Source organism: Lichenostomus cassidix, chromosome Z (assembly GCF_008360975.1).
Source record: "Lichenostomus cassidix isolate B80296 chromosome Z, HeHo_3.0, whole genome shotgun sequence".
Classification (NCBI taxonomy): domain Eukaryota; kingdom Metazoa; phylum Chordata; class Aves; order Passeriformes; family Meliphagidae; genus Lichenostomus; species Lichenostomus cassidix.
Window position 1 is genome coordinate 17,181,486 of NC_139511.1, and position 21,957 is coordinate 17,203,442.

Below are 21,957 nucleotides of genomic sequence, written 5' to 3' on the forward strand. Positions count from 1 at the left end.
CCACCTTTATTTTGTAGTCACATCTTTTGCACAGTGACATATAGAACAGAGAGGGTTCTGTAAATCTGAAGGGTTTCTTAGAGAGGTCTCTAGAGCCAGGTGATCAATTCCCAAATTGCTGAATCATGCCTTCTTTTCTGGTAGGGAATGCTTACTGAAACATGAACTACCATCCAATCAACTCAGAAGCAGTGAGTTGGAGAAGGAAGCAAACTTTCATTTGGATTAATTTCCTCCCCATTAGTCCTTTTCTCCTGTAAAGAGATCAGAGTTTTCCTTGTGGAGTTACACTGGAGGGAATAGGGGAGCAGGTGTGCCCACTGTGGGGTTTTGTTCCTCCATTGCCAGCGACCCCAGGAGACTTGACCAGCACATCTGTGAGTGCAGCCCAGCCTGAAGTTGTTCCAGCCAGCAAGATGTCCCATTGGGCTTCCGGCAACTGGAGAACAGAAACGCCCTGTTAACTCAGAGCAGATCCATGTGTAGTAAGAGAAAATCTGTTACAGAAATCTTCCTTCAAGTTTTGCAAGCCAAAAGTACTGGAGAACTCATAACCTTAGTGATGCCATTTTCAGACTTAACAGTGAAGAGAGGGAAGATGTGTGCAAGGGAGTTCACACACACGGGACAGTTAGATGTGGACATATTTGTCATTCTTTTTCCTTTCCAATTAAAAGGTACGTGCTGAAGACATCATGAATATGCATTAAAAATATCTAACAGAGGATAAGAAAGGAAAAGAAATAGTAGGACAAGTATGTAGGCATCTTTTCCAGGATCCTGCTAATGACCCTTGCCACAAATTCAGTTCGTCTCTTGTGAGACAATCTCCATGGCTCTGCTGGAAATTACATTGCTAGATTATGTGTTTAAAGGGGCCTTTAGTAAAATATGTCAGGAATCCAAATAGGAAATACCTAGAAAAATTTCTAGTCCTGTAGTTTTCTTCATATATGACCCCAAAATAATTAACCACAGATTTTTTTTTATTACAACTTTCATACATGCAGATGCTTTTCTCATTCTTAGTGTGAAACTTAGGCAAGGGTATGTATTCTTTGAACATAAGTCCCAGACTGAATGCTGATAAACTCTCCTTGCCCCTAGCAACTAGCAATAGCTCATACACTGTGTTAGTCCTCTAGAGTTGTAACACTACTCCTGCCTCCTGCCCTGCCTTTCCTGTAGTATGGGAAGGAAACACTGCAGCGTGGGAAGGTCATGTACAGGAGCTGGTTCCATGTGAACAAAAGATTTTGCATGATGTCACCTCACCATGCCTTGGCAATTCAGATGGGGCAGTCCAAAGAGATGCCAGCAGAGGTGTGAGATGCCAGGATGAGTTGTGGGTGACAGCTGGTGCAGAAAAAGTGCTGTCTTGCAGAACTAGATTCCAGCAACTGTGCCTGAATTTTCAAGTGTGTCAATCCTCATGCTTTTGTTTCTGCAGTCATGTTCCTTGTTTCCCCAGCTGAAGAATATGAGTACTGTGTACTGACGTTATCTTCTGTTACTTCCAACAAGTTCTTCACCTTCTTATTTAACTTATGTCTTCTTTCCAAGCGAGAATATCCAGGTTTCGGTTGGATCTATTTTAAGGTGAATTAATTAACCAGCATAATAATACATTCCTGCTTTTACCTATTTAATTTGTTTATTCTAACATCATTATAAAGTGCATTTAACAATGCCAGTAATAAGTATTTCTTCTCCCATCATCCTTATTTTCATTGCAGGGAAACTTACCTCCTGATTATCGGATAAGCCTGATTGATATTGGCTTGGTGATAGAGTACCTGATGGGAGGAGCATATCGCTGCAACTACACCCGGAAGCGGTTCAGAACACTGTACCACAATTTGTTTGGGCCCAAGAGAGTAAGAAACAAGTTATTTGCCATCTTCATGACTGCGCCCACTGGCAGGGATTACCATTGCTTTTTACACGGTCCCAGACTGGTGGGATCCAATGCACACGCTGTTCAGTCTACAAATCCATTTCCATTATGCACATTGCAGTTATCTCACCATAATGCATCACAAGCCATACCCTCATACAAGCTATGGTTTTTATTAATTTAATGAAAAAAATATTGCATTCTGCTGCCCTGCTGAAGCCAGCATATAAAACAATCTCCTCTGACTGTAAAATCTGTAATTATTGACAGCTTTCAAAAGACAAGTCTTTTGACCTGCACAAATAATCCTATAATTCTTACTCCTGAGTTAGGCTTGAAAAACTTCTGCATTGTTAGATGCATTTCCTATCTCATGGCTCATCTTCTGGTTGCAATCTGAAGGTTTCAGGGCAAAGAAACCCATAACTCAAAACTTGTTTTATTTTTTGGATGTGGGTCCAACAGTCATTGGGCTTGTGGCAAAACCACTGTTCAGTATTTTTGTAGGTTCCATGTTTGATAAATTATATGACTGTGAATACAAAATAAGGTCTTTCTAAAACACAAAAGCTGTTTATTGCCATCCATATTGCCACTGACCCAATCCAGCATGAACAGAAATCTGTTCAGCTCCTTCCAGTAAGATTTGTAGTTGCTTCTTTGTCTACTTTTGCCTCACATTTCAGATTTTAGCAATATTTATCATTGAATACAGTAGTAAGTGGATATAAATAGCAACAGCTCTGTGAAAGAGTCACAGAGAACTACCTGAAAGAGGCTTATTTGTTTCCTTATTATTTGATTCTTCACATTTGAAAGGAAAGACAGTGATTGTAGCTGCTGGGAGAGACTTCCTTCCCATAGTCACTCCACTGAGAAAAGCATTTGAGTGGTGATTTCACCATACTGAACCAACACACAGATCAGCTCCACAACAGTCAATAAAAGTGTACCAGGGCAGTGGCCAAAACTCTGATGTGCTCCAGAGAAATCCATTCATGCCTTAGCAGTGCTCCCTATCACTTTCCTGCTAGAACAGCCCCTAACCCAATGTAATTTGTACCTGAATCCAAATGCATGTCTTCTGTTATGGTTTGGGTGAAATAGTGTCAAACTCAAGTTTGAAATAACTAGGTATATGTAATTACTTGAGTGTGTGTGTGTATATATATATATTACATTATATTATGTTGCATTATGTATATATCTAGTATATTATATTGCATTACCTATATATCTAGTGTATTATCTATATTGTAGTCAATATTCTATGTCACTTTACATGCACGTGTACATATATGTATATGTATACCCAAATAGCTGTAGTTTTTCACCACTATTCTGTAAGAAATAACATTTTTCTAACTTTCTCTTTCTACAGCCAAAAGCCCTGAAGCTGTTGGGAATGGAGGTAGGCAACATGTGACAAATCTTAATGTCTTTTCCTTCTTTGACAAATATAAACCATATCCAGATAATGTTTAAATTCACTGTAAGGAAGACATGAATTGTATTTTTCATCCAGATAACTTGTTTAGGTGAGGACCAGATTAAGAAACATTTCTTAATAAAAGTCCAGGAGACAGATAAAGAAAAAGAAGGCTCTTCCCCACCTATGGAACTTTTTCTTTCTCATGAGGATTAAACAAAATGTTTCAGTATGTCAAAGCAAGCAGAATTTCAGTCAGATAGTATCTGACTTCAAAACATGTTGAGAGAAATTAAGCACTTGCAGAGAATGATGCAGAAATCCTTATATAGGCCAAAGTTATCTCAGTTTTATTGGCACTTTTGGCTACCCCAATGCTTCAAAGGGATAGTATGATTTTCATGTTTGTTTATTTTATACAACAACTTTCATTTTGCTGCCCACAGACACAGGACAGAATAGGTCAGCTCATCTGATAAAAGCAAAACGCTAAAATGGGGAAGAAACTAAAGGCAGTAGAAACAACACAGGGATGGAGAAAGAAGGAATAAACATGCAGAATAGGAGTAAAGAAGGGAGATTTCTGCCTTTATAAGGAGATAAAGGGAGAAAACCCAGGAACAAGCATAGAGGAAGTCTTCACAGATGAGAACATTCCCTAGATGTATACTTTCTGGAGGTGGAAAGAGGCAGATGCATTGCAGCAGATGTTATATTTGCAGTGAACTCTTAGCTTTATTTTAATGGCAGCTTTTCCAAAATGGTTCTGGATGTTGTGTGATTGTATTCTGTGTTATCAGGGAGAATTAGCAATTCAGAGTAATAGTCCAAGGTTCTGTTTCCCTGTTTACTGGCTTCTTAATTATAGTGCATGCACCAATACCTTTTTTATCATTTACCTATGTTAAATATTTTGTCCAAAAAGAGGAAGGGGTTGGCATGCAGAAAATGTGTTTGACATCTTAGGTGCTGATTTCAGTGAATTGATTCAGTTCCTTCACGGATGAAAAAAATTTCTCTGCAATTCCCACAGGATGATGTCCCTCTGCGTCGAGGGAGAAAACCAACAAAGAAAAAAGAAGAAGAAGTTGATATTGATATGGATGACCCTGAGATCAATCACTTTCCCTTCCCATTCCACGAGCTGATGGTGTGGGCTGTGCTGATGAAACGTCAGAAGATGGCCCTCTTCTTTTGGCAGCATGGGGAAGAGGCTATGGCTAAAGCACTGGTGGCCTGCAAACTTTGCAAAGCCATGGCCCACGAAGCATCAGAAAACGACATGGTGGATGACATATCCCAAGAGCTCAACCACAATTCCAGGTGAATTTCCTTTCATGTACACTTTCCTGAGGGGAAAAAAAAAAGAGAAGAGAGGCTGCTGAACCTACCTAAATTTTTCTTATCGGTACCTTGCTTTCATTTCTAACTTGTAGAGGAAATGCAGTCCCTTTAGAGAAAATCTAAATGGCCTTTAAACAATCTGTCTGCCAGAGCAGCAAAGTTGCTAGCAATATAACTTCTGAAATGAGAAGATGTCAAGAAGGCAGTGAAATATCTATATTGTTTATGTGTTCTCCCTGAGGCCTCAAGAGTCAGACTGCAGCATTTCTCTGTGCTTTCTCAGGACACCCTGTACATACCAAGCAGAACAGTTACTGAAATCCATATGAGCATACTATTCAGGCAGAAGTGTTAATTAACCAAGAGGTCATGCTTAGGTAAGAAGGCAAGATACTAGATTCCGTAAGAATCTTTCCTGATATTAAAATATAGAAATTTAGAGTTTTAGAAAGGATATTGGACACTCCTTCTTCCAGACGACTTGACCATAAAGCCATGGGCAAACAGCTCAGAAGCAATCCTTTAAGCTGCAGATAACCAGAGGATTTCAGCTAGAAAATGTCAGTGAGGTGGGCAGGGAGGTGGGAGCAGACAGCTGGTAGGTGTGGGTGCTCATCACTGCTAAGTTGGGGCACTTGTTTATATGCCTAACATTAGCCACTCACATTTGAAAATGTGGGTTTCCGTGTGTACAGTCAGCATCACGATTAGCCTGATGGAAGGTGATGTGCCCCTTGCAGAGGCTGAGAGTTGCAGGGAGGTGTTTTGTGCACAAGGCTGCGTGTGCTGCAGGGAATGAACAATGTCCCTCTGTTGCAGGGACTTCGGCCAGCTGGCGGTCGAGCTGCTGGACCAGTCGTACAAGCAGGACGAGCAACTGGCGATGAAACTGCTTACCTACGAGCTGAAGAACTGGAGCAATGCCACGTGCCTGCAGCTTGCAGTGGCAGCCAAGCACAGGGACTTCATCGCTCACACTTGCAGCCAAATGCTGCTCACAGACATGTGGATGGGCCGGCTCCGGATGCGAAAAAATTCTGGCCTAAAGGTCATCCCTGCTTTAAAATAAAATTAACATTCAGAGAAGTTCTAATAGATGGGGACAGGGTTCACAACAAATCAGTAATAACTGTCTAAATTAACCATATTTCATATGCCCATTTGCAGTGACATTAAGGAGGGTATATTCTTCCTGTTTTCAGTTTTTCTGCAGGGGCTTATCAGAAGCCTAAGTTCAAAGCACACAACTTAGATTTTTTCATTCCCTTTCTTTAAGTCCCCTCTGGCATTGGTTATCAGAATAAGAATTGAGCCAGGAGGTTAGTATGTCACCCTACCCATATACTTGAGGAGTTAGCCAAGAGTTTTAGACATAAATAAAGGAAAAGGAAGTGTAAGTGGATTAACCATTAGTGAAAGGTGCTGATCTGACAACCTTCCCCAGAACAAGCCAAGCAAGCATCACAAATTTCCTTGCAAAACCTTGCAAATCTTCCCAATGGCATCTGAAGGGACTACTTCAGAGGGTCTGAAGGACAATTCAGTTTTCAAAGCTGTTTAAGCCTTACTTTCACAGTTGACAAAACTGCTAACGGTGCAAAATGAATTCTGAGACGTGAACTTGAGTCCATGGCATGTTTCACATTCACCAAAGTTCTCACCAGTCAGAGGATACCCTGGAACTGCCTCTTCCTCCCAGATCACTAAAAAACATTTTCAATGAAGGGATTCTCTCTTCTGCACTACTTGTGTCTGTGAAAAGTGGTAATTGCTCAGCTGTTTGCCATGTGAAAAGAGGTTCAGTAATGACAAGAATGCTTAGTTCTTTCATACTGGCTCCAATTCAGTGACAGTGATGAATGAGAACAAGTGGCTGTTAGCATTCCTATGCAGGACCTGTGCATACATGTTCTTCTGCTACAGACAAAAAACATTCTCATATTGGAGGCATTTCTACTGCCCATTTCTTGAGCTCACAGGCCTATTGTCCTTCAGAAGGACAACTGTTTTGTTCATTGCTTGGCTTTACAGATTTTCAGACTAGGTATATGAAGAACAGTGCAGCAACTGATTTCTTACTGCATGCATTCTACTTTTCAGGATATATTTAAGCCCTGAAATAGATCTATATTTCATGATGCATAACTGAAGGTAACAGGCTCTGCTTCCTTTCAGCTTCTTGTAACATCAGGGCTTCACAAGGATCCTTTACTCAGTTTCTAGTCTGTATTTTATTTCACTGAAGCTCATTAACAGAACTTGTTTAAAGCTAAAGCAGGCTACAAGCTGCATGAGCAAAAAGCAGCATGACAAAGAAATAAATTTGCAAGTGTGAGTCATGGTTTATTTCCCAAGAACAGTTTTCTCCCTTTGTAACTGGCAAATGGTAGGACAACTGAATATAATTCTTTAGATTCTTGCTGGGGATGTATAGCACCAATGGAAGGTCTAGGGGCAGCTGTTAATCCTGCGTGTTCTCAAAAATAGCCTTTCTGTGAAGCCAGGTGTGCCTGTAACCCACTCTCCCTGGACTCATCCTTTTGTGAGCGCAGGAGCAATGCAGGAAGCTTTTCTGAGGCTGGGTACAGCATTCCCATACACTAACTGCTCCTAATTGTGTACTTTGAATGGTTTCAGCAATACACAGGCTGTCTGCTGCTATGATGAGCATAAGCAGTCACCCTCCCTAACCTTCCAAGAGCTTAACTATCTGGTTTCACTGTCATTTCGGGAGAGATTTTTAAGAAAATCATTCTCCATGAAATTGTAGCACAATCAGGAAATGTTAATATGCTTGTGAATAAAGTCTTTGCTTTGTGTTATTATGATATATATTCAGTTATATGAACGTTTTAGCCCCAAGCATTGTTCATTACTTATATATCTAAACAAGGTAATTTTAATGGTTTCTACACTCCCGCATCATAATAAGAGAGGAGAGGCAGAAAAGAAAGAAGTGGCATTAATGTGACTGTTACACAGCTGCCTGGTTACTGAAACAAAATCAAGGCAGACTGCATATCTATGCACATCAGCATTCGCTTTTGCTGGCTTTGCCTTATCTCCTCAGATCCACACACAGTTATACTTTGGCCACCATTGTGTATTAAACGTGGATACAGAGAGCTTGAGACCTATCAACCCTCTCTGTAGAAACAAATACTCTCTGTGTTTCATTTACACTGATGTTTTTTATTATGTAAAATGCAGAAACTTGCAGGTCTGAACACCCACGTGGTCCCACCTACTCTTGACCTTATATAATATTTTGTAAATATATTGTAGAATGTAGCAATGTGTGGCTGATGATGCACAAGCAGATAAAACATTCAAGAGCATTCACGGCAACACTAATAGAAGTCACATGCTTTGTTTCAGTACTCTGGTGACATTACCCCAAATGACAAATACTTTATTGTCATAGAAACTCACATGCGCACGTATCTTTCTTTTCCTGTATATCCTGAGGGAGTTGTTCCATTTGATTCTAAGTAACCATTATGACCATAATCTGTTTTCTGTGATGATTACTGTTATCATTATTATTGCTTTAGGTAATTCTAGGAATTCTACTTCCTCCTTCAATCCTCAGCTTGGAGTTCAAGAACAAAGATGATATGCCCTACATGACTCAGGCCAACGAGATCCATCTTCAAGAAAAAGATCCAGAGGAACCAGAGAAGCCAGTGAAAGAAAAAGATGAGGAAGACATGGAACTCACTGTAAGTGCTCACCATAAATCATCAGCCTCAGTGCTGTCAATTTGTTATTCCTACCTCTCTAGGTATTGCAGACCATCTCATAGCTAAATTTAGCACATGGTAGGATACCACACTTCACACTCCCCTCTCCTCCATGGAACTCAAGCCACACAACTTGCCATCATTTTGTCTCCATGTTGCAGCAGTGCATGGTGATGCTGTGCTGTAACATCCTCACACTTTGACTCAATTTGATGCCACATTTTCTGAACTAAGTGAATGAGGTTTCAGAAGCTCACAGTCATGATAGATGGTGGAAAAGGGCTCATCTTTGGTTGGAAATGCTCAAAGATTCATGGAAGCCAGGGTTGGTTTTTTTTCTTTTAGTTGACTTCACTAGAGGGCAAGCAAATGTGCAAACTGGCCAGAAAAATTATGAAAACTTACTCTAAAATTCTTTTTGTATTTTAAGGTCATTGCCTTTTATGCAAACACACATCCAGTTTTTAATCCACTGAAGACATTAAGAAGCAGGTAGACAGCTCCACTTCTACAGCTCAACAGAATTATGTAAGGAGGGGTTTGTCAATATTACTAGCATTGCTTAGAGGAATAATTTGCACCACAAAGTGTCAGACACCTAAAGCTCTTGAAAACTACACAAGTCATGTGCCTCCAGGCTCTTGTTCGCACACTTTTTAGTTCGGGAAATTATCACACAACATCTGCCTTAGTTTAGTTTGGTTAGCCTTTTTTTGGGCTTGGCTATGGTTTCTTTGAATGGCTTAAAACTCAACCCCAGTTGGTCAAGATAGAGGCATAGAAGTAGAAGGGATTTGCCTGGTTAAGTTAAAACAACAAAAACAAAAAAACCCAGACTGTTTCCCACAGGCCAACAGCAGGAGCTGCCCACAGGAGCCCGACTGCAGGCAGGCAGAAGGACCTGCCTACAGGACCCAATATGCAGGCAAGCCGAAGGAGCAGCCCACAAGACCCACCTACAGGACCCGTTTGCAGGCAAGAACCTGGCTCTTGGGAAGGACCAGAAGCCAGTATAGCAGCAATGGGGCATTCTCTGCTCATCAGCTATTGCAATTTACTAACCCCTGGCTTCTGATCCACTTATGAAGTGCCTATTCAAATCAAATAAGCACTTCGCAAGCTGCCTTTTCCTTGGCAATGGGGAGAAATTTTGGAAAGGTGTGTTTTCTATCTCGCTGCAGTTATCCCAGCTCCTGGTTTCTTGTCTACAATACTGTTTCCGTTTTCCCTTCTGACTCCTGCTGCAACGAATTGATGTGTGCAATGGATCTGCTTTCCCAGATGAACCTTAGATGTTCCCTTTCTTCTCCCTTCCATGTGCTGACAGTCCTATTGCTCTTTTCTGTCATTGACTCTTCCCGTAATTCCTTCAAATTGTGTATCACTCTAGTGAAAGTTTCAGACACAGCCTTTTCTACAAAATAAGATTTGTTCCTATGGAGTCCAGCAAGCTGGTAAACAACATCTTGGGTACACCACTGCTCACACAGTATTTCTGCATATAATCTATACTGTACTGTAGAATTTCTAATACAGCTTTCTCAATCAGATTCCCCTCAGTGGTGAGGAGAGATTAATTGGAAGGAAAGTGATCTTTGCATGTCTATAGTTAGATGCCATAGGCAGTTACATTTAGTCACCTGACATGTTTTAAATATAAGAAAATACTTTAGACTAAAGTTTCATGTTGTTCCAGCCTTAGTTAAATGGTCTGGCATAAGGTAGGTTAGGTTTCTTCTCCACTGATCAGAGGATGCCTGAAAGATTTTTTGGGAAATGCCTGTATGATGTTTCCCCTTAGCCACAGTATCCTTTAATATATTAAGGATAGCTTATAAATAGTTCAATAAGATTAATAATTTATTGTGCTGTGATATCATAAATGTTTCATCCATTTCTGAACTTTGAATCGATAGATCAGTCACTCATTCTAACCTGATCTTTGTTGAGCATAAAGATTAACAAACAAAAGTGATGTATGAAAAATAATTTTACTCTCAAAATTCATCTTCTGGCAAATAATACATAATTTAAATAATCTTTCTAATTCTCTTTCTAATCAATCCCAATGAATACTTCTCAAGTCTCTGTATGCCTGTCATGTTACACCTATATTCTCTGGGCTAAAATGAAGATAAAGAGATGTCTAGACAAGGTCTGTTCATTGATTTCTTATGAAGTCCTGTGTGTCTTGTCCTGGTGACTAAATATAGGCCAAGGGGTCAGTTTCTTTTGTACTGCACTTGTGCAGAGTGCATGAGGGACAGGGCCACAGTGATATTTTTACTGTGATTTTACACGTCATTTGCACAGAATAATGTGATCAGCAGGCTACAGCAACAGTGAAGTCTCCACATGGGTGCATCTATGTGCATACTTGCTTTTTGTGCATTTGCTTTATGCTCCTCTTAAAGTGTCTGGTGGGTAACTGAACATATGGATATACTATGAAGATGTTGTATTTACTCACTGTAAACCACTTGTTATTCACACCTGCTTTTAACTTTTTAACAGATAGATGAGGGTGATAGGCCCACATTTCTTTAACACCTAGATGCTAAAAAACAGGCTTATAGCAGCTACTCACAAAAACACATTTGAATACTGCTCTCATCAGTGCTCCTTAGCACCAAGAAATTTATCACAATTTATGCATGGAGCTGCCAGTCATTAATCCTGAATATTAAACACAGAGGAGTAGAAGGGCACTAAACTCTAAAGGCCAGGGATATTTTCTATTTGTACAGTGTCCTAATCAAGGCCTTAATTGCTGAAATTTAGGTCAGTCAGAAACCTCAGGAGTCTACCTTTGCCCTGAAATAACCCTGATTCTGGAAGCCATAACTAGGAATATCCTTAACCCTATTCAGTGCCTTATTGTTTGGGTATTAGAGCTCCCCAGTAAATGGTTTTATTTCAGAAAACAGAATAACTCATCTAAGTCCTTTAAAAGGTGTTTCAGTTGTTGTTTCGTTCATTTTGGTCTGATTTCCCACAATAAATAGGAAATTTGGACTTCCATAGACATCACTGTGTTAGTATGAGTCAAGACTTTTCAGCAGCAGCAGAGCTGTTTCTTTGGCCTCTGGGATCACATTGGTTCATCTGTAGGATGTATGCTTAGCCTTTTCTCAAAGGCAAGAAATAACCAAATATTATATCACTAAAAATACAGTTCTTAACATAGGAAAGGCTGAAGACTGATCTCCTAGTGCCCCCAGCTCAATTCACCCTTCCCAATGGGAGCATCACACATGCCAGCAGTGAGGCACTCCTGCAGCTCGTCCGGAAGACAAAACTGGGAGACACTGCTGGTGGTCTCTAGGCAGAAGTGCTGACCCTCTCCATAAGAAGTTCTCTCTTTCTCCAAGGAGTTTAGAAACTGCCCCCATACCACACATGTGCTCTGGCACGCTCTGTGTCCTTTGCTCAGGATGACTGAGCTCCTGGCACTTTACTCCTGCTCCTCTGTGCTCACTGTAACCACCAAGCATGTGCAAAACTCAGTTTTACCCATCTGTAAATCAGAGGCATTATAACCTTTTCCTACCAGTGTTTCAGGGCAGAGAACAGTAATCCTAGAACAGCTACCATGGAGGCAGCAGTTTCACACATAGTGTAGGATCCAGCGGGGTGTGCTGAGGGAGGTGTGTCTACACAGCTATGTATCATTTCCACACCAGTTCTCTGTGAACTGGGATAAGTCTCTATAGAGCATGTAGATTTCACTCAGGATGAAATTGGAAGAGCCTACATTCATTCTAGCAAGACTGAAATTCCTGTTATTTAATTATAAAACAGATAAATGTAGTCTAGGATGATTAACATATATTAATGCAAAAATGTACAACCCAAAACTCTCTGCTGATAGTTCATTATCAGCAAACAGTCCTCAGCTGCATAAAACAAAATCTGGCCCCTAACAACAACAAAAAACCCTATTAGAAAAAAAAATCTCCATGTAAAAAACTATGCAAACATCAATCCCTTCAGGCTAAAATGATGCAGTTGTACTGTACTTCACAATGAGGCTGAGCTGCTGTCAGGCTTACCTTGCATGACTCATGGTGAATCATGGACAAAATCATGTATTAGAGAAAGAGATGCCACCCACACAGAGCAGTGTGTTGAGTTGCTCCCACCCTACTGCATCCCACTCCAAGGAAAACATTTGTTCACATTTGGCACTACAATTATTCTGTTAACACAGTTACTTAGGTTATTTCTGAATGTTTCTAATGGGGAAGCTTTTCAATTTGTTAATACTGAGGTATAATTAACAGTCGGGAACATCAGGTCAAATCTAATCCCTAGCCATCTCAGAGAAATCCCCCATCTGTAGCATGGGGGATGGGAGAAGACAGTATTATATGATACAATTAAATCAAAAATAATTTTAATGAGATAAAATTATGGTATCATTATCAACAAGAAAGCACTAGCAAACAGGAAATCAGAATTCATAAGCTAAAGCATAAATCCAGATATTGAAAGGATTATCATAAAAACATCCACAACTCACTGCTTCCATTGAGAATTAAGTCTGTCTCAGAATTTGTAAATTTGTAAAATTTTGAAGGATTTGAACTCTGTAAAATAATCCCTTTCACTAAACCGCAGCATTGCTCATTTTTTAAAGCAGCCAGCATTCATTTTCATTCTGCTGCAAAATTTGTGAGCACCAGAGGACAGCAGAGACAAAGCCTTGGGAAAAGCTGCACAAAACTCTGTAGCTACAGATGGCAGTTTTCCCTGAACAGCATCAGTAGGTAGAGAGAGGCAAACAAATTAGTACATTCTTGGGCTATAATATTCCCGAAGCATTCAGATCATAGTCAACCTGCCCCCCCCCCACATCAAATAAACCATCCATAAGATATATAGATCAAAGGATCACTTTGATTCTGATTTTTCAGGTAATGATATCTTCTGTAGAGGTTGTGTAGCTTCTGCTACTGTAGTTATATTCAGTAAGTCTCATAACCATAAGAACCCTTCTCCTCTGCTTAACAGCCACTTTGTCTTTTTCTCTTGTATAAAAGTCTTGATGGAATTTCAAGGTGTTTTATGTGCTCTGTGAGAACCAACAGGAGGTACATTTAATTTTTTAATATGGAATGTTTTATCTATATTTATGGAAATTAAATTAAAAATCTTCAGCCATTAAAGCTAAAGGAAATAGGTTAACTTTATCAAAGCAGGCTATAGTTTTTGAGACGGTCCCAGCAGGTTAGTCTCAGTGCAGCACACTTCTGTCCTGAATCTTCGTTGTATTTTATTAAAAATGTTCATGGCAACATCTGTGTGTTGTCAAAATCAAAAATATAAGGGTCCATAACTAATTAACTGCATAAATGAAATTAAAGAGCCATATGGGACCAAGCACAGTCCTAATAATGTGACAAATATATACACTGGCTGAAAAAAGTTTGTCATTACAAACTAATGTTTCACAGGATAAAGACCCATGTGAATAACTCCTCATGAGACTAGAAGAAGAAGAAAAGGATAGATTATGATTCTTGGTTTTAAATATGTGAGAAGTGCATCAGCAGTTCCTGCAGAGCTCTAGAACTTGATGCGATAGCTCACCTGAAACCAATTAGTTAAGTATGTGCTGAACATCCTGTTGAGTCAGGGAGCACAGATACAGAGACAAGAAGGACCTTTTTATTGAAAGAAAACATGTCTGGCATCTAATTGTTCCCTTAATTTGCCACTGTTTAAGTTGAGGACAATGGATGGTGAAAGTTTACTTCAGTTAACATAAAAGCACAAATGTACTTTCATCTACTTGTAGAAAAGTGTTACAGGAGCATTTAAACAAAAGCACCATCTTGCAATCCCTGCATATTTTGATATATCTCAATTCTTGCAAATGATTTCATATGTGGGGTGCTACATTCCAAAGGTGCAGCCACAAACTAAATAGTACAAACTTGCAAAGGGCACAGTGACCTAAAATCCAGTTAGTCTATTGTTCACTAAATACTTGCTTCAGAATGAACATTTAATAGCCAATTCAAATACAGAGGAACACCTTTTAAGCATAACTTCAGTGATTGCACAGTTTAATCCTTCCACTTCTCTGCAGCTGGCAATGAATATTAAGAGTAAACAAAAAAACAACCTTCTTCTGACTGTTAGGTTTGCACTCATAGCTGAGGGCTATTTACCTGTGTGTTTCTGGAGCTCAGTGTAGCTCGTCAGTGGGTCTGAATTGCAGTGGTAACAGTGAGATCAAGCCTAGCAGATCAAGCAGTGCATGAGCAGTCTGGAACTTCACTCTGGAACAAGCTACAGTCATGCACGTGGATATTTCAGTTCATGGCCTTAATACTGCAGTGAGCTCTACTAGTCACTCCTCTTACATACATGCAAAGTTCACTCTGGGATCATGGCCTAGGACAGGTCCAGTGGTCAGTGTAAAAAGGTGACATTGTCTTCTTTGCTTCCAGTTCAGCAACTACCAACTCATCTTTTCCCCTGCTTTTCCCTCGCAGTCTCAGCCTTATGAACTTCTCTTTGTTTAAAACCAAAACTTACCTCTTTTCTGTCTGCATCTGTTTACTGTATAGAAGCACACCCCATCACAAAAAGCTGTTGTCAGGTAAAAATGTTTCTGTCCATATGGCAAAAAGGAGAAATATTCTCCACAGCTTATTTTTTGTTCAGCAATGTAGCTCTCAAGCCAAGGGTTGAGGCTAAAGCTACAGTTTTTCCATTTTCAAAGTATTAAACAGAAGCCTTCCTGCGAAAAAAGATAATCTAAGAGCAAAACATTTTACACCTAGCTGTGGTCACCTGGTTTTATCTAAAGATCAAGAACAGTTTCCTGTCGACATTTGAAAAAATAATTTGTCATTCACAAAGAAAGAAACATAAATGTATTCTTTCTTGTAGGCAATGCTGGGACGAGGGAATGGAGAATCCTCAAGAAAGAAAGAGGATGAGGAAGTTCAGAGCAGGCACAGAATGATCCCCATTGGAAGAAAGATTTATGAGTTCTACAATGCTCCCATCGTGAAGTTTTGGTTTTACACTGTAAGAAATCCTTCCTTTATATTATTATATTATTATGTTATAATAATAATGTTTGTATAAATATTGAAATATGACTAAGGTCATCTTTTGTGTTTCATTGAAGTCTAAATTTGTATGTACTGGGGGGCTTACCCATTAATCGTTTAATAAAAATATTTGGTGAAAGTCTGATAGCACTTGCAAACCTTTCTAAAACTTCTAAAGACTACCATTTCATTCAGGAAGTTAATGGCTAAAATTTGAATGATTGCGTATTTTTCTCTTTAAATAAAACAGTAAGTGACAGTTTGCTGTAGTCAGTGCTCCCAAGGAATTCTCTGTAGGAGAATTCACAATAGGATTGCTTCCAATAGTAAGCCCAGTGGGAGGCTGGTCTGAATCACAATTTGAATTATATAATAATTGATGAGAAAAAGAGATAGAGCACTTCTTTCCTTGGAACATTTTGATTTTTTCTGTTTTGACCAGTCTGCGGAGTGTCTCTCAGAGAAAATGTGCATGTAAGTACCCACAAGATATCAAAGACATGAATGACAGCCAATGTACATTTTTCAGGGACAAATCAGATTAAATCAATATATTCTGCCTGTGTTAGCAAGAAATGGACCTTGTAGATGGATCAGAAAAAAAATTATGTCATGTGTTTTGACTACAGTAAAACAGTACCTAAAACTTCACGGGGTTTTCTCATAGCTAAATTAATAACTGGTATATTAAAGTTACTATGTGGATAAAAAGCTTTTTTACTACTAGTCCTCAAGAGTAGATATTAATTTTTCATTATCAGGCTGAAAGCAGGGATTAGAAAGGATTCCATTAGCTTCTCTTGTATATCGGGTGCTATCTGATATTTTCATACAAAACTTGAATGATGGAGTAGAGATGAGTTATTATTTATTTATTTATTATTTAGTTATTATTAGTTATTCTGCAAATTGCACTAAACTATGGGAAGATGAGACTAAAAAGTAAAAAGATCACAGAAAGTAATCCTTTCAGTCTTTTTGGCTGGAATATTCCACCCCAGTTCAGTTTCTGTAGCATATGGCAAGTGTGGACTGGTTTGCAGGACACAAAAAGAAGACTGTTTCAAGAGGTTTGTAACTCTTGACTTAAGAGGCAAGATTAAAGAAGTCAGAGTGTTTTCCCTGTTGAAAAAAAAAAAATAAATAAAGGTCTGCAGAAAGAATTTCTGTAGCAGTTTTCAAATAGGTGTAAGTAGCTCCAAATCCTTGCTGAATAGGACAGAAAATAACAGCAAGTTCTAGATAAGAGGTTAGGAAACAGTTCCTAACTGGTCTGAGAAATACTGTCATAATCTATGTGGGGACATGCTAGATTTTCCATTATTAGTGATTTCTAACTTATCTTATCATGACATATGTCCATTATGGTACACTGGAATTAATCCTGCCTCAGCCCAGTGGAATTGGCTAGATGATTTCCGGTGGTTTTCCCCAGTTAAATTTTCCATTATTCTGCTGAAAGCGCAGCAAATCACAAGAAATGGCTCCTCCTGCAAATGACTTCTTAGAAGAAAAATTGCTTTGCAGACACTGGGAACAACTCACACCTGCTGAGTTTTAACTGTGGTGGACACCTCAGACTAGCTACAACAGGGAGTAACTTCTACTTAACTAGTTTAACAATAGGGAGTAACATTGCTCAGCTCTGTGCCATTTAACATTAATCAAGCCCACAAGTCTAGAAACTACTAATCAGCAGCCTAGTCTCATTAGCAATTGCAGTGTGTATTATGCACAAACAGAAAAGTCTTTACACTGCAAATGGAAAGAAGCATCATGGCTTTCTCTGTTAGTTCAATTTTGAAATGGGAGAGAGAAATCAATATTGCATTTCCATTTAGACTTGTTCCTACAGTTTTATGTCCTGAGGCAGGTCTCAATCAAGGTCATTTATTAAAACTGGATCTTGAATACACTGGACTTGAAGAGCAAGTTAAGGTGGATTCTTTCTGCCATCTTCAGAGAAGGGTTATATTTGAGCAGCCTATCACAATTTTGCAAATACATAGGCACAAATATTATTCGTGGATTTCGAAAGAAATCATCCAAGTTTTACATTTCACAGTCCAAAATGCAAGTAAAAGGACCTTATATTCTGTATACCATTTAAAACAATTTGATTATTCTGCATTTACCTAGCTCTATTACTATATCACTGTAGTCACTTTCATTTTTCAAATACACAAGAGTGAGTTAAATGAGATGTTTGAGTAAGTAACATTTGGCTCAGCAGACAGCAAACAACTTTTTCTCAAGAAAAAACCAGAACAAAATAACCAAACAAAAAACAAATAAAAAACTGGAAACCAACACAAACCAGCAAACAATCCCACCAACTTTAGCCCTTCTCTCTAGACACACAGCAATTTCAAAAGGCAATTACTCTGTTCTGTTTTAAGGCTGTTGCATTGGAAACCATGATACATGTGTTTCATCTCACAAATTGCTTGAGCAGAAGAGGATGGTCTTCCCCTTTTGACTACTCCTGCTGCTAGCATTAACAGAGATATTAGCTGGAAGTGAGAGACCACATTTCTACCTCTTCTGAAGAGGAAAACTGCAGAGGAATTGAGCCCCAAATAAGAGTCATCTTCTAAATATCAAAAGTGCTTTGCCCTAAATTTTGCATTTTGGAACCATTTCAGCTTATGATCTCATTTAATTATTGCAATCAATCAGAAAAGAGGAGGGTGATCTCCTTCTTGAACCATTAACTCGTTAATACACTATCCAGGTTTGTGTCCTACCACAATGAGTATTCCAGTATTTTCCATATAATGGGACTGCATCCATAGAACGGTAAGGAGCAATCCACCCTTGGAACTTCATAGCAGGCATTCCTTTCCTTAGGTTCTTCAGTTACTGCCTTCAGTGGTGACAATGTCAGCTCCTAGCTCTTTGTCAAGTCATGTAAAAGCAAGGAAAAACAGGATTCAGCTAATTCTGTAGTAGCACTTTTAGAGAATCTTGAGTACCAGTATGAGCAGCTACACCGAGGTTTGACCACAGTGTTGGACAAGTGTGGCCTCCTGAAAGGTAGGAGTGAGGTAGAAGTATGGGGAAGGAGAAGGAGGGTGTCATTCACTATCTGAAGGGCTTATTTCTTGGGTTAAAGTGGAGACATTTCAGCATAATTTTATTCACAAGTCAAGATTCTTTTTCCTTTTGCCAAGAAACAGTTTTTTGCAATTCTGAGTAAGTTTGAATTGACACAAAGAAACCCACCAAAACCAAGCCAAAAAATGACAGCATTTCAAAAGAAAGCCAGAAGGAAGTAAACCCACTAGTTACAGTTAGATTCTTACAGTTTCTGCCACTTCTGTAACCTTAATGTCTTTATGCTTTTGCCATACTGACTGCAAGTGCTCACCAAAGGCTGCTGAAGCAGATCAAAGTAGATTTCATGATAATTAGTAGTCAATAAGGTCTACAAGGAGGAGTGGTAAGTAACAGTATCACCTGGCTTTTTGCTCTGTATTAGAAGGTATTATTTCCACTAGGGAGGTGTCCAGTTCTGCCTGCCCAGACAGAGGTTCTGCTGACTCAGATGTCACCCTAAGTGTTGACCTAAGTCACCACTGCTCTCCACTTCCTTTGGGAGTGGTAAGGGAAGACCAGCCTCTAGACTTGAGTGTTGCAATCCATCATCCCTCACAAACTGAAAGACAAATGAGGTAATTTCCTCCTCTGTTTCATGCAGGCAAGAAGTAGTGCTTCAACTGTCTGCTTCCTCTATACTGATAGTTATGGCCAATGGAAAGAATTCTCTTGAGTGTCCTCAACCAGCAACTGGAGCAAAAGCCAGAATCCTGTGGCCTTTACTTAGAGTAGAAGTGAAGTTCTCTAACAAACCCAATAGGACTATAAACTCTATTCTGTGATATGGAACATTGAAATAATCCTATCCAAAAGTCTCAAGGCCCACTGTGATCCCATGTACACAATAGTTGTGAGTAACACACAGCTGAGAGGTAAAAACTGAATTCAAATATAGATGTGTGTAATGCAGCTTTCTGTCACAATGACGAAATGCTCATGCACAGAACTGAGTCATCTTCTCTCTGACTTATATTTAGCCTTAAAATGCATTTCCTTGTAGGGCTGCTGTTTGAAAGGCAAAGTAGGCAGGCAGTTCGATTCTGGCCTCCGCAAACCTCAGCCACACCCCTGCTACAGCCCACGTTCCAAAGTGATACTTGGGTTTCTCTGAGCTTTATGAACTTTTTGCCTGTCTTGTCTTTTTTTGAAAGACAATTTAATTGCATTAAGTATGCAGAAAAAAAGAAAAACTAAAAACTTCATTCACACTTTCCACTGAATCAAAAATTAGGCCAGAAGGTGAATATATTAGGAAGGAAAAGCAAAATATTCACAATTAAAATTTTGCAAAATATATAAAGCAAATATAATATAAAGCAAATATAAAACTTGTAAAAACGATAAAGCAGGCATGGCTATGCCTGGCGCCTTGCTGCAACAGTGTGAGTAGGAATAGCAGTGTTTTGGGGAGGAAACGTGCTATAAGTTCGGTCAATACTATACTGGGTAAGAAGACCTCTTATAATGCCTAAAATCTTTGGATCTTGGAATGCCAGACTCAGCCCAGGTTAGGTGAATGGGGAAAACACATGAAGGAGAGGTGTTAAGAGGACTAAAGGCTTTTAGAAGCAGATGAGGGGGAAATCTTCACCCAGGTCACTAAATTGAGTAGTTGACCGAGGGGTATTAGAATTCCTGTCGCTGTGGGGTGATCCAAGGGAACTGCATTAATAAGGTTTTGTTGAGGAGACAGATACAGCTGAATGTCTGTGCATGTATTTTGCAGATTCCATACAGGATGGGATTTAATGTGAGCTTTTTCAGGCAACCCAGGACAATCTTGCTTTTGTCTTTTGTCTGTGAAACTCTGGTTACAGTAGAATCAGGAATATAAAATCATATCCAAGAAACTACCTCAGTTGTGTAGATAGTGACTATTGGTATTCTTTTTTTTTGCTTTACAGCTGGCCTACATAGGCTACTTGATGCTGTTCAACTACATTGTATTGGTGAAGATGGATCGCTGGCCATCCATTCAGGAGTGGATTGTCATCTCATACATTTTCACTCTGGGCATAGAGAAGATGAGAGAGGTAAAGTCACCCCTAACAAGAAAGACAGAATGAAAAAGAGATAAGCATGGGGTTTGGTTGTTTTTTTCATTTTGGTGTCTGTTTTTATTGTTTTACTCAGGCTGCATTTTTTATGAATGAGCTTATCATAAAATTGCCTCCTTTTTTTTCAGAAAGGCAGATGGATTGTTAAAAAAAAAGCAGTAAAAAGATTTATCTTCTTTAATTTTAAAATGAACAGTTTCTTTTTTTCTTTCTTTCTTTCTTTCTTTCTTTCTTTCTTTCTTTCTTTCTTTCTTTCTTTCTTTCTTTTCTTTTTTCTCTTTCTTTTTTTCCTTCCTTCCTTCCTTCCTTCCTTCCTTCCTTCCTTCCTTCCTTCCTTCCTTCCTTCCTTCCTTCCTTCCTTCCTTCCTTCCTTCCTTCCTTCCTTCCTTCCTTCCTTCCTTCCTTCCTTCCTCCCTCCTCCCTCCCTCCCTCCCTCCCTCCCTCCCCTCCTTCCTTCCTTCCTTCCTTCCTTCCTTCCTTCCTTCTACAAAATTTTTATGTTCAAATTTCAGTATGATGGTCATTTAATAGCATTCACAAGTATGGGGTGATCTTCCAACAAGTCTTAAAGGTCAGCTAAATTTCTTGAAATGTGGCTCCCAAAAATGCTTGTTAATTTGTCAAGCAGCCATATGCATCTCCCTAAAGATGCAAAAGCAGACATACAGAGCAGAGACAGAGCATTTAAGGTAGCACTCAGTCTATAAAGTGAGCGAAGTGTCTCTGGTAGTCCTGTCCCTCATGGTCTCTCCCACTTGCAGCTAATGCTGTGCCCTTTCACTTAGCCAAATGTGCATTTATGTCACAGTGACACCAGAGCCCCAGTTCAGCCCTAATGTGCGTGAATGTGAGTCCCACTGACCCCAGCTGAAATAGCACATTTGTACCCTTGGGCTGAATCTGTTACCAGTTATGTTGGTACTTCCTGAAGCCAGTGCTCTGGAGGACTATACTCAAAATGGACTTGCAACACTTAGGCTTCAAAAACAGATTTCTGACACTGTATGGTAAATGCTACATTATAAATTTTAAAAAAACCAGAGGAAAAGGCACTACTTTTGTGTTGTATGAGTATACATCATTAACCAAAAGAAAAAGGAAAACAGTGGACTATGCAACACCGATGGAGACAATGTGCTGCTGGCTCAGCAGGTGGGAGGCTGCACACAGGAGTGGTGTGTGCCTGGTTTTGTCTAATCATTTACCCCAAATGATTAGACAAAGAAAGTCCTTTCCATGAAAGTTTATCAAGAACATTTGTCACAATTGATTTTTAAGCAAATGTCAGAATAGTTCACAGATGAGCCTAAAATTTATT

The 21,957-nt window shown here is 39.3% G+C and overlaps 1 protein-coding gene across 3 annotated transcripts in view; it reads left to right on the forward strand.

The window, feature by feature from the left end:
- Positions 1 to 21,957, forward strand: part of TRPM3 (transient receptor potential cation channel subfamily M member 3) — a 263,950-nt gene that overhangs the window by 207,557 nt on the left and 34,436 nt on the right. The window contains exons 13-20 of one of the 3 annotated variants that reach the window (XM_085043571.1): positions 1,737 to 1,877; positions 3,279 to 3,308; positions 4,360 to 4,649; positions 5,490 to 5,718; positions 8,225 to 8,392; positions 9,263 to 9,388; positions 15,317 to 15,457; positions 20,487 to 20,615. In XM_085043571.1, the coding sequence (XP_084899697.1) occupies positions 1,737 to 1,877; positions 3,279 to 3,308; positions 4,360 to 4,649; positions 5,490 to 5,718; positions 8,225 to 8,392; positions 9,263 to 9,388; positions 15,317 to 15,457; positions 20,487 to 20,615 (1,254 nt within the window). Of the gene's footprint in view, positions 1 to 1,563; positions 1,600 to 1,736; positions 1,878 to 3,278; positions 3,309 to 4,359; positions 4,650 to 5,489; positions 5,719 to 8,224; positions 8,393 to 9,262; positions 9,389 to 15,316; positions 15,458 to 20,486; positions 20,616 to 21,957 lie in introns of all 3 variants that reach the window. The other 2 variants (XM_085043568.1, XM_085043569.1) reach the window with 2 other exon arrangements.